This window comes from Girardinichthys multiradiatus, chromosome X (genome assembly GCF_021462225.1).
Source record: "Girardinichthys multiradiatus isolate DD_20200921_A chromosome X, DD_fGirMul_XY1, whole genome shotgun sequence".
Classification (NCBI taxonomy): Eukaryota; Metazoa; Chordata; class Actinopteri; order Cyprinodontiformes; family Goodeidae; genus Girardinichthys; species Girardinichthys multiradiatus.
In genome coordinates, this window is record NC_061817.1 from 24,626,932 (window position 1) to 24,643,696 (window position 16,765).

The 16,765-nt window shown below is 42.4% G+C and overlaps 1 protein-coding gene across 2 annotated transcripts in view; it reads right to left on the reverse strand.

Annotated features, from left to right (window-relative positions):
* Positions 1 to 1,368: 1,368 nt before the first annotated feature.
* LOC124863160 (BAH and coiled-coil domain-containing protein 1-like) overlaps positions 1,369 to 16,765 on the reverse strand; it is a 92,224-nt gene continuing 76,827 nt past the window's right edge. For both annotated transcript variants that reach the window (XM_047357424.1, XM_047357423.1), the window contains exons 24-29: positions 13,607 to 13,715; positions 13,415 to 13,528; positions 11,895 to 12,056; positions 3,465 to 4,708; positions 3,121 to 3,357; positions 1,369 to 3,011 (exon numbers count right to left, since the gene is read on the reverse strand). In XM_047357424.1, the coding sequence (XP_047213380.1) occupies positions 2,802 to 3,011; positions 3,121 to 3,357; positions 3,465 to 4,708; positions 11,895 to 12,056; positions 13,415 to 13,528; positions 13,607 to 13,715 (2,076 nt within the window). In that variant the 3' untranslated portion in view covers positions 1,369 to 2,801. The remainder of the gene's footprint in view (positions 3,012 to 3,120; positions 3,358 to 3,464; positions 4,709 to 11,894; positions 12,057 to 13,414; positions 13,529 to 13,606; positions 13,716 to 16,765) is intronic.

Consider the following 16,765-nt stretch of genomic DNA (forward strand, 5'->3'; position numbering starts at 1 on the left):
CAATTTTTCCTGTTATAAAGACAAACTTAAATGTATTTTTTTGGGATTTTATGTCAAAAATGTGCTATCAAAATGTTTTACAAATAATCTGAAAAGTGTGGCATGTGTTTGTGTTCCCTTCACACCAATAAACCTAAATAAATTCAGTTATAACTAGTTGCTTTTAGAAGCCACAGTAGTAATAAATTTAAATACATTTTTATGCAGCCATATCTGCAGAAAAATGCACTTTTATTGACTCGGAATATAAAAAATCTGCTACACTTTTTAGACATAATAAAATTTAAAATAAAATCAATTCTTCCACTTCAAAACTATTTACTACTTTGTGTGGGTCTAAATTAAATATTAAAGTTTGTGGTTGTGTCCAGGAGTATGAATACTTTTGTAAGGCCATGATAATATACTGATTGAGTTACACTTAAATAAAAGCATCAGAATCAACAAGTGAAACAATTTGGCGTAAAGTAAGCTTTGTGTAAAATAAAGTTTACCATTTGAATTACAGCCATTTATAATGGTCTTCTTAACTTGTATTAAATGAACCACTTACCTTTTATGTTCATGGTGTTTTAATCATGGTTTTTTTTTTTTTACCTTTTAATAAATAATCAATATTGTGAAGCTTTACTAAGATTATCTTTGGCATCCCAATAATATCCAAATCTGCATTAATCACAAATAACTTTTTCTGTTCAATTACCTTTATCACACACCAAACTCTGAAATAAATATTTTCTTTTTTTCAATTTATATTCTGTGTTAATTTGTCTTTAATCACTTAAGCAATGTTTTAAAAACAGCAAACGTTGCGGAACAAAATTGGATTTAACCACAATGTGGTGATATGAGGTGACAATAGCAAGATATGAGAATTCCTACAAGACAAAGCAAAATAAAGAGAAAGGAAAAAAAAAGCATCTGCAATTAGTACAGACCGTTTTGCGGATTAGAAGAATCCAGTGTTGCTTTATTTCTTTTCACTAGATGGCCTCTATAGGACCAGAATGGAAATGCGACAGCACACCACAAAATAAAAATAAAATAAAAAAAAACATTACATTTTCATAAAGCTCTCTTGGCATGAACAAACAGCAAAATTGACAATAAATAAAATGTTGGCAAACAAAATAAAACTTTCAACAAAAACAAGAAATACTCAAGCTTGCATATCAGACAAAACAAAAATAGAAAAAAGTACTTGGCACAAATTAAATAAACTTTTCAGATTGAGTGAACCTACTTTGTCCATTGCTTTGTGAACCTGATTGTCCTTCACAGTTAGCACTGAGATAGTGTATGGACTGTACAAAATAGACACAGATTGCAAATGAAAGTAAAATAATCAATTTCAAACAAACGTCCAACATGTACCATTGCCAGTATTTTGACCTTCATTGTCACATCCCTAGAGGTCGCATTTTTTGTGCATATTTTTGCACTAAACAAACCTGCAGGTACATTTGCAACAAACCATTGTCACGATGCAGAGCCAATATATATGCACACAGTGGAGGACAAGCATTCTTAAATGTTACCAGTGATTTCTGATCTGAATTTCAGTAACCCAGGTGTTTCAATAAGAATTTAAATAAAGGAAATAAAATTTCTAAAGACACTTTGGTATTTTGTAGGCCATAATGTGCTAAACTATGCTCTGATGAGTGCAACACCCAATAAACAGATATTCATTGAAAGACCTAGGTTTTATTTATTTATTTGTGTGGACATGATTATAGTGATGCCAGAACACTTATCGCACACAAATATTTTCTCATAATGGTACACTAATTTTTGACCCGTGACGGCAGTCCAGTGGGATCTGCATTGTGATGATGATGCATGAATTAAATAAGAAACAAAAGAAAGATTTTTATGAAAACATAGTAACACTTAAAAAGAAAACACTTTTTTTAACAGGACGATTACTTTCTTTGAGAAAGTGAGTCTTCTCCCGTTACAGATTAAATCCTTCTGTCTCCGTCTGTGCTCTCTCTTTCTCGGTCTGTCTCAGCAGGGCATATGCAGTGCAACACTAATCTCTCCAATCCCAACTTTCCAAAGCAAAGGGAAAGTAACAACACAATGCAATGTAGTCTACACCCATATAAAAATAAATCAATTGCAAACATGGAAAGATACATCTCATATATACAATAAACTCCTATATAAAATAGCTTTTATGTACATATAGACAAGAGACAATACAATAACTGAACTGTACAATGTACACCTGAACAGTTAAGACAGGTGAGAGGTACTGAAGTGTATGGCTTGATTGGGGAAGATTTCAAAATATGTACATTTTCAACTTCACGCTTTTTTACCTTTACATCTTTTCAGCTTCCCTGGAATGAAATGGCATGAAGACGCCGCACATGCCTTACGTTTTCCTTCCATTCACTCAGACAAGGCCAGCCTTTTGAAACACAGTCAACAGTGACAATTTGGGCCTTGTGTTAATTTGCACAATCCAGTGCGATCACAACTCTCTTTCTGTAACAATAGATAAGAGCCAAAAGTAGAAGTCTTAAAGTTTTCAGTTGAGAGAGAGAGAAAGAGAGAGATCTTTTTTTAAAAATAGATTCATTATGGAATTGAAACACCACTTTTTCAAGTTTGTGATCCCCAGGAAGACCCGGACTTTTGTAGATGCCAGCATACTCCAGTGTGTAATCGCAGACGATCCGGATTTGGCGACTGACATTCAGTTAGTGGACCCTTCAAACACACCCATGGAATCGTTTTCTATTCACAAGCCTTCTTTCTAAGATGTCCTTCAGTAGTGTCCCTATGGCGGTTCAGCACATGATAGAAACCCCTTCTACAGTGACTAGCTGACCCGTGGTGGGATCGTACGTCCCAGCCAGGTAGTAGAGGTCTGGATAAGTAGTGTTCGGCTTCTGATTGCGCGTCAGACACTCGTATTCCTCCCTGCTCACCACCCGGCACTTGTGAGAAATTGTCTGGACATCGTTCTCATCCTCATGACAGGACTGGTAAAGGGCATACTATGTAGAAAACACACAGACAGCATGGTAATATTAATCAATAATACAGAGAATATCATTCTATACATTTCTTTTTTATGAATTTTAAGCTTGTAGCATAGCAATATACCTTGCCATCGCGATGCCTCTTGCCTAGTTTGGTCTCCTCGGGGTGGTAAAACCATTTGACTTTGACAACCATTCTTGAGGTCCAGGATTCCCAGAAATTCTCAATTTGACCCACATATGGGAGGTTAGGACGTCCAGCTGAGAGGAAAACGGCACAATCACCAACTCTCACGATATCTCTTCCTCGCACAATGGCCTTGTAGAAAAGCTTTCGGGCCTTGCCCTTTAATCCTCGTCTCTGTGGAAAATCGGAAAAATGATTGATGGTATATGCTTTTTAACCTCACATATTTGCTATGAAACAAGCTTGGTGAATGCAGTAAAAATGTGGATAACTGTTATCACCTGTGTAGGATTTCCAGACCACCTCCACATCTGCCGGCCAGCGAGGAATGCAGATACCTTGGGCCTTGGAATAAATGAAGTGTCATCTGGAAGCATCCGGGGTTTCTTCATGCATTCCTTTGTTGGTTTAGAGACTGCAGTCATGCATTCTTTCCTCTTCAAGGACTTGCTGTTGGACAACTGTTCAGAGGGGCTACCTTTGGCACTGGAAACAGTGACCGCCTTGGCGACAAAGGAGTGCTGCCGTGGCCTTGTAGAAGTGGAGGGTTCAGATGATGATGGCAGCAGCCCCTGGTGAGACGACAGGCAAGTCTGCAGCATCAGGGTTGAACTATCCTCATCGTCTGAGCTGTAGGATGAATCGTTGTCAGATGAACACAAGCTGGAACTGGAGAGGGAGCCTGAAGAGGAAGAACTTGAAGAACCAGAAGAGGAGGAGGAGACAGAGAGACGAGAAAGAAAACGGCCAGGCATCCTGAGTCTTCCTGTGGCTACAGCCAGTGCAGCCCGCCTCCTCTGTTCCTCTTCCTCTTCGTCATCCAGGTCAGAGTAGGAAGGGTGACACTCTCTATGAGAACTAAACCCCAGATCGCCATATTTTTCCTGCCGCAGAGAAGGAGAGGGCTTTCTTTGTGGAACAGTTCCTTTTAGGAGGAGTTCCACTCTGGAGGCACCACCTTTCTTGTTGTCTTTAACCAACAGGACTGGGTGAGAGTACGCCTCAGTTTTAGGCATACCACTCACACTGGAATATTCGCTTCGCAACAGCAGTGCCTTGCTGTTCTTTGTCTTGGGAGATGTCACTCCTTCATGGTCCAATTTAATAAGAAACTCCTGTCCAGACTTTCTGCTCCTTGGTGGAACCATTTCATCTTGCCTACGCTTCTCATTGTACATTCCACTCCTGGGCACCAGAGATAAACCAGGGCCTGCCCCTGCAGACTGAGTACAGAAGGAGGAATAGCCATTTGCAATGCTTCTAAAAGAATCCACCTCGAAGGAACTGCTGCTGAAAAGGCCTTTGGTTGGTTGGGAGGCCAGGGGCTGCGTCTGAGGCGAAGAAAACAAGGCGTCCTCCTTTCCTCTTAAAACCTTCCTGGGTGCCCCATTGAACTGAAACAGACTGTCAACTGGTCTCTTCCGAGTGTTAGCCAGCGAACCCCAACCCAAGAAAGCTGGAGGATTTTTGTTGGCATTTTCTGCCTGCTGCTGCTTTTGTTTCTTCCCTGATCCCTTAGGTCGTCCTAGAATAAACAATGAAAGGTTACAATTATTACATTTAATAAATATTTTACAAATTATCACACTGCTGTATTCACGTCTTGTGGTGTCTAAAGAATAATAACTTAATTAGCTCAGCAGAAATCCTACACAGGCTGCAGTAGCATTGTAGCCTGCCATAGACAACAAAGCTAATTAAAATGTTGCTAGCAGTTAAATGCTGTTCAAGAAAACTGAAAAAAATAACCCTGTTGAAATTAGATTTGTACGTATTGTTTCTGCTAGCATCAGCTAGCAGCATTAGCACTGCAGCAGAGCTAGCTGTTACAGGAAGTTGGAAAAGTAGCAGTTCTATTTCATCCCTACTGACTGCCAGAGGGCGGTGCTAAAAGCACTGAATGCTCCCTTCGCGCATGCGCAGTTCGAGTAATTATACCAACAGAGTCACACCGGATGACCACAGAGGCTATATATGCCTACGTCATCCGAGGCTCTGTTCCTCATTTCTTCTCATGTGCTGTTCGTATGAGCTTTGCTTCCCCGTTGCCTGGACGCCCTGTCGCTTGCTGGCTGGAGTTGTGGTTTTTTCGCCCTCCTAGGGCTGCAACGGGTTGATCTTCGTGGGGGATTTCTGCAGGTAAGTTTGCCGTTTGTTGGTGGTGGCAGCGTTTGCGCCCCCTCTCCCAGCTCACGGCTTTTTGTTACTCTGTCTGTGGTGTTATTGCAGCTTCGCTGCTGTTAATTTGGCTCTATACCTGGTGACGGCAGCGGTGTTCGCCCCCTCTCCCAGTGTAATCGATCGTGTGGTCTGTTCAGCTTACGGTGTTAAGCTGTTTTTAGTTTTGTTAGTTTCTTTTTATACCTGGTGACGGCAGCGGTGTTCACCCCTCTCCTAGTGTGACCGACTGTGGCCTGTTCGGCTTACCATCTTAAGCTGCTTTTAGTTTTGTTCTTTATACCTGGTGACGGCAGCGATGTTCGCCCCCTCTCCCAGTGTAACCGACAGTGCGGTGTCGGCTTTTCTTAGTTGTGCCTGGCCTCTTTTCGTTTGCCTGCTCTGCTTTAATTGGTGATGGCAGCATTAGCGCCCCTCTCCCGATTTTAGCATATTTATTTTCCCATCTGAATTGGGGTGAGTCTTGTTTTCAATCTTGGACATGGATGGCTCCCACTGCTGCATGGATTGTGGGGCTGTGCTTCAGGCAGGCGATGGCCATGACCTGTGCCCTACCTGCCTTGGACGTGATCACCTGGTGGGGGCGCTGTCTGAGAACCCCTGCATGAATTGTAGTTTCATGCCCCGTGCGTCGAGGGTGGCTCGGTAAGCCCAGTTGTGCCCTGAGGATGACGCTGAACTCCCGCCCTCTGAGCAGGTCGCTCCCCTCAGGCGTTCAAAGCCCTGTGGTGAGACCACAGTATCTGTGCCCCCCTCTAGGAGGAAGCGAGCAAGGTCTGACCAGGGCCTGGCCACAAGGGTTGAGCAGTTGTCGTCCAAGTTGGCAGAGATGAAGTCGTTGTTGCAAACGCGTCATTCTGATGCCTCACTTCCAACCGCTGGGCTCTCTTCCCCACCCATGCCTGATTTGTCTGTGGAGGAGGATGTTTTGTCGCTGGCCACATCGGCCTCTCAATTCAGAGATGAGGAGGAGGCGTAGTCCTCCCAAGCCTCTGAGACTGGCTCATTTTCTTCACAAAGTGCAGTTGGTGAGCCTAGTGACGGCTCTATGCGGGAGGTCATGTGTATGGCCTTAAGGCAGCTGCAACTGGAACTCCCACTAGGAGAGGAGTCTGCTTCCGGAATTGCCTTTTTCAGGCATGGATGGGCTCCTACTCCCTTTTCTGTCCCTCCGTCAAAAGAGTGCCTGAGGGAGTTGCACGCCTGTTGGCGAGACCCAAGAGCATTGTCACATCTCTCCACAGATGGCCAAGTGATGGCTGCCATGCTTTAGTCAGTCAAGGCAGGCCTGGACCGTAGGCCAGCAGATGAGCCTGCTGTTGCTTCTCTGATCGTGTCACCATATGAAGCCCTGCGTCCTGATGTCCGATGCCCATGTACTCAATGTCGGGTTACGGATGATCTCCTGTGTAAAGCATACAATGCAGGAGCGCGTGCTGGCCGCCCTGGCAATTCCATGGCACATCTCATGTTTGCCCTCTCTGCATACCTTCAGGACACTGGTGCTGCAACTGCGGCAGTCGGATTTAGCGACGCAGCATTGCAGGCCTTTGCGCTGATGGGGTGTCCCAGTGGTGCCGGGGGAGTTGTTTGGATCAGCAGCTGTGGAGGCCCTGGAGCGAACTGTTCAGGCGCACCAGACTAGCCAGCAGTTTTCTGCTGTATGCCCCCTCCTCCTCCTCAGCACTCGAGCCGTCCTTCCGTTAGTCCGAGTGCTCGGCCGCCACCTCAGCATGGTGATAGATCTGGGGATTTCTATCCCCGAGAGGTGCGGCAGAGACCCGGCAGGGACTTTCGTCAGCCAGTCCGCCGCCCAGTTAGACAGACCCGGAATCCTGGTTTCCAACCCGGTGAAATCCCAAGCACTGGACCAGGAGCTTTCTGTCCTCCTGGCCAAGGGTGCAATCGAAGCTGTATACCTTCTGCGGCAAACCAGGGACTACTATTCGATGTACTTTGTCGTGCCAAAGAAAACAGGCGGTTTTCGCCCCATTTTAGATCTGAGGGACTCAATCAGTTCCCGAGGGTGCCTCCCTTCCACATGCTTACGATGTCAGAAGTTCTTCAGGCTGTTGTGAAGGGAGACTGGTTTACGTCAATAGATCTGACGGACACCTACTTACATGTGCCTATTGCGGCAGAACATCGCCGTTTTCTCAGGTTTATTGGGGTCGCCATTGGCAATTCTGGTGCTCCCTTTCGGCCTCTCCCTTTCCCCAAGGGTGTTTACTCGGTGCGTGAAAGCGGCCCTCTCTCCTCTGCAGGCCTCCGGTGTCAAGATTCTTCCATACCTGGACGACTAGCTCCTTTGCGCCTCCTCTCGGGCAGGTGCCTCCCAAGATAAATGCCGCTTTCTTGCTCATGTGTCCAGTTGGGCCTCAAGGTCAACTTGGCGAAGAGTTGCCTGGTTCCGGCCCAGGTGACCACTTTTCTTGGGATGCTTTTGGACTCGACTACTATGAGTGCTCGTCCATCTGTTCTCAGGTTGGCCGACATACTCCAGTTGGTCAGTCAATTCAGGCTGGGCAAGCAGTTTCCCTACATCACCTTCCTGCAGCTGCTAGGCAAACTGACTTCAGTCACTCGTGTTGTGCCCTGGGCTTTGCTCCTTCTGCGTCCTTTGCAGAGGTGGCTCAACAGCTTTCGCATGGACGCCAAGCTTCACAGGCGTCGCAGGCTCACGGTGATGTGGACTTACCTTTGTGCCCTAGCTCCATGGCGAGGCAAGACTTATTTGTCCAAGGGGTTAGTGGTGTGTCACAGGGAGGTGGTCACAACAGATGCCAGCCCCATGGGCTGGGTCGCTGTGTGGCAACAGAGAGCGGTCCAGGGTTTCTGGTATCATCGGGGGCGCTCCGAACACATAAACGTGCTGGAGCTGCGGGCTGTACACATGGCCCTCAGGCGCTTTCTGCCCCACCTAGAGGGACAGCATGTGCTAGTTCAAACAGACAACACCTCTGTCGTTTATCACATCAACCATCAGGGAGGCACCTGATCGGCACACCTTCTAGAGGTGTCCAGGGATCTTCTGGAGTGGGCCTCTCTTCATCTATCCACCCTACGGGCGATGTATTTACCTGGGGATCGCAATCAGGTCGCAGCTCTCTCTCTCGCCAGGCCCCTGCTCTGGGAGAGTGGTCCCTTCACTGCGATGTGGTGCGCATGATCTGGAGCCGCTTTGGTCAGGCGGAGGTTGATCTGTTTGCCACGGAGGAGTCACCTCATTGCCCCCTGTGGTATTCCCTAATAGGGGCATCAGGCACACTGGGCCAGGACGCGGTAGCTCATCCCTGGCCTCGGGTTCTCCTGTATGCTTTTCCCCCCCTCTCGCTGATTTGGCCTACTCTACGGAGGGTTTTCAGAGGGCCACAGGTTGTTGCTTGTGGGCTCTGTAATAGCCAGTGCGGTCGTGGTTCCCGCTGCTTCGGAGTCTGTGTCATGGCACCCTATGGTGTCTTCCAACCAGGAGGGATCTGCTGTCCCAGTTGGGGGGACAGATATGGCACCCCGACCCTCAACGTCTCCAGCTGTGGGCATGGCCACTGGGAGGCTGACTGGGTGTTCGGACCCTGTCAGGCGCACTATATTGAGTCCTAGGGCACCCTCTACTTTTCAGCAGTATGTCAACAGATGGCGTTTTTTTTCTCAGTGGTGTTCTGCCCGCAATGAAAATCCGGTTTCTTGTCCGGTGACCACTATTCTGGAGTTTCTCCAGTCTCTGCTTGATAAGGGCCACTCTCCTTCAACCCTCAAGGTATATGTCCCAGCAATTTCATGTCATCATGCATCTGTTGACGACCGAATGGTGGGAAGCCATGATATGGTCTCTCTTTTTGCGCGCAGTGCGCATAGGTTGCACCCGCTGCTGGTTCGGAGAGTGCCCAATTGGGATCTGCCATTGGTTCTCGAAGCTTTGTGCTGCTCCCCTTTCGAGCCTTTGGTGCAGGCGGACCTCAAGTGGCTCTCATATAAGACTGCCTTTTTGTTAGCTATTGTTTCAGCTAAGAGGGTTGGCGAGCTACATGCTCTTTCTGTCAGTCCCTCATGTCTCCGATGGGGTCCAGATGATTCTGGTGTTGCCTTGTGGCCTAACACTGCGTTTGTGCCTAAGGTGTTGTCCAGTTCGCACCGTAACCAGCAATTGAGATTAGCTCGGTTTCGGCCTCGGTCAGGTGCAACGGTGGATGGGTCTGAGTTATTGTGCCCAGTACGGGTGCTGGAGGCATACATGGCGGCCACTGAAGCTGTTAGACGCTCAGACCAGCTTTTCCTGTGCTATGGCGGTCCTAGGTTATGAGGGGGGTTCTGCTGGAGGCCATATGTGGTGTTGCATCATGGGCTTCCCCAAGCACGTTTGCCAGGTTCAACAATGTTAATGTGGCCGCCCCTCATCCCATGGGCCAGGTTCTTTTGCGAGGCTCTGCTGGGCCCTCTCAGAGAGGTATGTGCTCAGGATTCCTTGTGACATGGTTGGTATTAGTCATTCAGTGCTCTCAGCACCGCCCTCTGGCGGTCAGTAGGGATGAAATAGAACGAAAGTTACGTGTGTAACTACGGTTTTATGAATCCCGGATGACCGCCAGAGATTCTCTGTCACTCAGAATCCTTGCTTCTGCAACAAGATTCTGTAGGAACAGAGCCTCGGATGACGTAGGCATATGTAGCTTCTGTGGTCATCCAGTGTGTCACAGGTGTGACTCTGTTGGTATAATTACTCGAACTGCGCATGCGTGAAAGGAACATTCAGTACTTTCAGCACCGCCCTCTGGCGGTCATCCGGGATTCAAAGAACCGTAGTTACATACGTAACTTTCGTTTTAAAATAAGCCACTGCGTGAACAGTAAATTACTGCTGGGATTGTTTTTAAACCTTTTATTGGTTTTTACCAAGCATCCATCTAGGCAGATAATTGTGCTTATAAACATGTTCCATAGTTTTCCATTTTGTTATTGCTGACCACAATGCTTTAGTTCTGGTGATTAATAAGCCAAAATAGCAACAATTGCAATGTTAATGCTGACAGTATGTGTAAGGGCAAGTTTCTGATAAGCCAAAGCAATACCACAATGTTACCACTATGTGCATATAAGATATTTTCAGATAGTAGCTATTTATGGGGTAAGAACGCTGTCAAAAACAATGTGTATGTAAAGACGGAAATGTGTGCATATTAGTCAATAGTTGTGCATAAGTAAAATCCAAAAGAGGTATTGTATATTTTCTCTATAAGAATACAAAATAAAATGTTACAGCTTCAAGAAATTACAAACACAAAGTTCAAGTTTACACTTGTGGTTTATTCTTTATGAATACAATATGCTAAGAGAGTTTGTGAATGCGATTTACTTTCTTTGAGAATACGAATTTACATCAGTGATTTGGTGTCACGTGATCTCAGGCTCAGAATATAGTGGGTGGACTTATACAATGATGTACAGTAGGTGGCAGTATGCAGCTCTGAATTTGTTGCGAACCGCCAGCAGAAGAAGAGAAGAAGAAGCAGCAGCACTAGCGCCAAATAAACAGACCAAGAAACTACAGTACAAAGCCAGGTAATGTTAAAAAGTTTATATATGTCTTAATGTCGTTAATATATACTCTTGGTCCGTCACCTTGGCGCTAGTGCTGCTGCTTCTTCTTCTTCTTCTCTTCTTCTGCTGGCGGTTCGCAACAAATTCAGAGGTGCATACCGCCACCTACTCTACATCATTGTATAACTCCACCCACTATATTCTATGTTTTAGTTTTGTATTTCATAAAAATAAGAACAATGCTTTATTTATAATACTCTTGATTTCCTCCCTATCTCCCCTCTGTTCCTAATATTCCTTTTAGACTGAATTACCTCCCATTCGTTTACTGGCGCTGAGGAGTGTGACAGCGCATGCGCAATGCGAATCGACTAATTATGCTCCACTAACCAGCCTGAGATCACGTGACACCAAGTCGCTGATGTAAATTCGTATTCTCAAAGAAAAGAAATCGTTTTCACAAACTGTTATAGCATGTTGTATTCATAAAGAATAAACCACAACTGTAAACCTGAACTTTGTGTTTGTAATTTCTTGAAGCTGTAACATTTTATTTTGTATTCTTATAGAGAAAATATACAATACCTCTTTTGGATTTTACTTATGCACAACTATTGAATAATATGCACACATTTCCATCTTTACATACACATTGTTTTTGACAGCGTTCTTACTCCATAGCTATTTAATTATAATCACAGTTGTGCAGAATTTGCCAGCAGTCCTGGCAAGGAGACATTGTCTTCCTGCATGGCTGGTTTAATGTGACTCATTTTACTTACTACTGCTCAATTTTTGTTGATACTGTGTCACTTGTGGTTAATCATCTCTAAAGTACTTTTAAACCACAATTTACACATACTGCATGTTGCTAAAATGAGTCACTGAATAAAAGATAAATACAACATGATTTTTCTGTCCATCAATAATAAGAGGGATTTCAGCTTTACCTTACAGCAGTTGAATAATATAATTTTCTTTTTAGCATTAAATCTTACCAGGTCTTCTTTTAATAACAGTTAGGCTTTGGGTGTTCGGTATGGAATTGGTGGAGCTGAGTATGTCAGGTGGCCTGTCACTGATCGGGGCCTGCTCCAGACTGGAACTTCTCTTGGTTGACGTTCCGCTTGGTACCAGCAGGGCAGGAGATGACTCCCCACCTTAAAAGGGATTGTAAAGCATTATTAGCTTTTGTTCAAAAATAGAGATAATTATATGTACATATTACAGGTATAATATTGTAAAACAAAAATTCTTGTGTTTACATATTACATCTAAAAGCTGCAGGACAGTAGTCTCAAAGACTGAACGTACAGACCCCTGGTATATATAGTACATAGTTTTGGGGTGAGATTCATTAATTATTATTATTATTATTTTTTTTTTGTGGCAGCACTATTGGCCTTTATTTTTGTTTTCCTTTAATTAGGCAGACAGGAATTAGGTGAAGAGAGGGGGAAGACCTGCAGTACAGGTCGCTGTGGTCGGGACTTGAACCAGAAACAGCGGCGTCGAGAACTGAAGCCTCCATATATGGGTCTTGCGCTCTACCATTACGACATGCACGGCAATAATTTCCATTTTGGCATTATCTTCAACAGAAAATGACAAAGTGGAACCCATAGTGTGTGGTTTTCTACACTTGAGGTTTGAATTCTGTGGTCTCATATACAAAGGGTGCATATGCAAACCTTCAGATGTATAGATAGTAAAATAACCACAAAAGGTATTTAAAATAAAATATGAGCTGCACACACACTGCTAAAAATACCATCAAAGGATGAATTTGTTCATGTTAACAACATTATTTGTTATGCTGTTGAGGTGGACATGCATGATTATTTATTCTAATGAACAGTATGGTTGGAACAGATAATTTTATTACTGCAAATAAATATTATTGCTCCTGATGTACATCAAGCTTAAACATCATTGCTAGTTACAAGTTCTAGTGAGTGACCCACTGTTTTTTGCTAGTTAAAATACAGTTTCAGAGCGTTCTTCCTCTGTGTTTATCATAACTATGTCAATACAAGCATATGTAGTCTGGCATGCTTCAGCCTCGCCTTTTTGTTGGGACACACTGAGACTCAGATTTTGCATAAATATAAACTCTTGTCAAGTCTGTTTCTATGCACCTAACTCATTTAAGAGCATCTTAAACTTACATTCTATGAAGATCCTTTTCTTTCTGCAAGTGACAAATTTTAATCGCGGAGAGAAGAATCCCAAGTATATTTGTTTGTCAAGGCAGATGTCCATTCCCTTCTTCTTTTCCACGTTGATTTGGATTTTGCAGAGGAAATGTGCATGGACTTATATGCACTTTCTATTTTATACGTCTCAATTTATTTGTGTGTATTTCTCAATTTGAGCCATGTTTCAGTAGAAAATCCACACAAGTCTTTGTCAATCATTCCCCGATCATTTTCTTTGTTGAAATACTAGAATTGTCAAAGGGTGTATTTTCTTTTTATAATGATTATAGGAGATTTAATTACAAACGGCGGCCACCTACATTGAATCTGATACCCTGGAGGAAGAAGTCGGATGTTTGGGAGAGAAATCTTCCCTCGATCTCCATCATCAAACTCAACCATTACTCCTGGTTTCCCCTCACCAACTGAACCACCTGTAAAACACAAAAATGCTATATTACTGCTAAATAGTAACTATGTGAATGCAGTTAAATGTGTATTTGATGTTTTACCTCTGCGAACGTAGCCTGGGTACAGGCACCGTGAGCGTTCGCTCCAATAAGCACACACTCTGGTTCCGTCAGTGAGCACCGCCTCGGACTCTGGACGTATATCCAAGACCTGGAAACCAAACAAAAAGCATAATTAAGATTCATTACAGATTGCAGACAACATACTCTAACAAAGATGTGAATGCATACACACACACACACATACAAACAGTGTGAGAGCAATGGAGCATTGTGAATGGACAGCCACTGTGCCACGTTTCCAAGCAGTCCTTATCTCATGCCAACGTGCCAGTTAGAGCTGAAAGGAGCGGAAGCCATGATGCAGTAAATCCTGACTTGCTGAGTAATACTAAAGAGGGTCTGAATAGAAGGCTTGTGATTGCAGGTTGCCAGATCCTCCCTCCAACAATGCAGCCAGTCTCAGCATCCGCTGCTCACTGGGGGCCCTTTCAGGTTGCTTTCATTTACTGTTGCCATGGCGAGAGACCTTTTGACTGATGAGGTGTGGATGTTAGAGTGTGTATAGGGGGATGGGGTGGTGGTGGGAATCAGTGAAAATTGCGGTATTGGTGTCAGAGTCAAATAAATGGGTTTTGGACACATTTAAAGTGGAAGTATGGCGTAATTAGAAGCAGCTTCTGTGTGCTGAGTGTTTAGATAAGAGAACCATTGTCAGAAATGCTTGGTGCTAAAATGGCAGGAGAGTTAAAAGCGAAAGGAAAACAATACTTTGATCATGCAAGCAAGATGAGCTTGGTGAGGAAATTAAAGGTGAAACTAAAAGTGAATTATTGTCCAGTTGGGAGGCGATATTGTCTGTTAAATTTGAAAATTCTGATCTTGCAACCATAAAAAGAATTGCTAAAAAAGAAGAACATTTAAAGCCAAAAATTAAAAAATATTTAAAATGTAAATTATAACTAGAATGTTATAATTTATACATTTATTGACATAACAAAAAAAAAATACTATGAACAGAATAGATAAAAATAAAACTGAGCAGCAGTTTATTTTATTTTATTTTTTTATTAATTACAAGAACATGAGTATATGCTGTTTTAAGAAAAGCCCTTTTAAATGGGTACTGCTGTTGGCAGAGTCGCACTCTCGAGAGACTATGAGCAAATATTCCAAAAATCTAAATATCCCATCGTGGAATTAAAGATAATCCAAGGAATGATTTATCTTAGAGTCTCTGGGAAAATCTCTATCTACATAGGACAAGAGTAAAACTATTTCTAAATGACTGCTTTCAAAAAACACAGAAGTGCACTTCTAATTAAATCATCTGTGCATCCACAAACGCAAGAAAAATGTATATAATGCAAAGAAGATCAGTGATAAATGAATAACTTCCAAGAAACATTGCTGTGTTCTTTGTTCCTGATGCCATTTTAAGTCTAATTTGAAGTGGAACTTGTTCTCTGGTCTGAATATTTAAAATTGAAAGTATTTTTGAAAATAATGAGCGAAGAGGTAGAGAACCCATCTGGCTATCTTGGTTAAAACCAACATTAATGATGGTACATTAGTGCACATGGACCTTGGACAACCTAAACAGACTACCATCTGGCTATTAAAAAGTTCACGTGAAGTATTTGCTTATCTCAGCAGGCAGTTCAAAGAAAGTACACAATTAGCAAAGAAAAAAAAAAATCAACTTGAGTACTTTATATAAAAAAAAAAAGGTGCTTCGTTTAAGTTATGTAACCACATATTAAACACAGAAGTTGACACATGATTGACCCTCATAATAAACTACTGACAAATTGGTTTTAGTTATCCTTTTAACTTTTAAATGCATATTATATTAAAGATGAGAAGAAAAAACAATGTCCTTGACCAATTTATCTTATATATCTTAAAATATATTGAAGTGTTTTACAAACCTCTACTTTACAATACTGTGTATAAATTATTGGAAAACATCAAAGAATCTATCTTCAAACAAAAATCAAACTACAAACAAATTATGAATCAAGCACAGGGGAAAAACAGCACTGTAAAGAAATGTGAAGTTCATAAAGATGAAGTAAGAAGGAACAAAGGGGAAGATGCAATTGTCTTAATGATAGTGAATACACCAAAGATAGCCATAAAACTAGTAAGAAAAGAGTATTAAAGCTAATACCATAATGAAAAGGAGGATAAGAAATAAAGCAAATAAAAATTTTAAACATTCTGAATTTCATTCAATGGTTACAATGGTTCAGCAATCACAGCAAAATAATAAAATAAATAAGAATATAAAATGTATTATTATTATTATAATCATTATTAGTAATATTAATAATAATAATCACACACAAGGTTAACCAAAGATAAGGTTAAATTAGTGCTCTAATAAAATATGTAATATAAAATAATAAGAAAAATAATCTTGATCACTGAAGGTCAGCTGAAATCCTAATTTTAGTTTGCTTTAAAAACATTAAAAAACAGGGTGAGTTTTAACTTGAACATTAAAAAGATAACATGAATACATCAGATACAATGATAAACTCGAGGAAATATTTTTCTTTTTAATAATTTCTAGCAGTGAACTATCTGTGTCTGATTATTTCACTGGACGCACCTTTAAAAAACACTCATGATCACCCCTGCACAGCCAGAGTGACCTTTAGGCAGTTTCTTCTATTCAGATTACAGCAGCAACAAGTGACTAAAGTGATAGCAAGCAGTTTAAACTCTGCCCTACACTTCTAGGTTCATTCTTGTTTGGATACTCTATTGTAGACGAGCCTAATGCCCCTTGTCCCGTTTGGCAATGCTGAAAATGTATCCTCAGTAAGAGATGTGGGCATTGCTGTTGTTGACCAAGTGCAAAGAGTCCACCATTGTTTCAGTCAAGATAAGCTTCTGCTGCATTTTGAGAAAAACTGGTGAGAAAGGGAAGCTCTTGTATTTAAAGAAGTGCAATGTTTACACCATCTCTCATTTTAGCTTGAAAAAAAGGATATATCCAGGTGTTGTGGAGGATTATCCTACCCACAGCTTGGTTTAACGGACATTCACATTCACTCACACACATAAAACTACAAATCCTAGCCATCTGTCCATTTATATGTTTATACTGCTTCAGTGACTCACAGAGAGAGAAGCAGGATAAGCAAAGAGACTAGTAGTGCTGTAAAAAGGCTAGAATGTGTTAAGAGAATC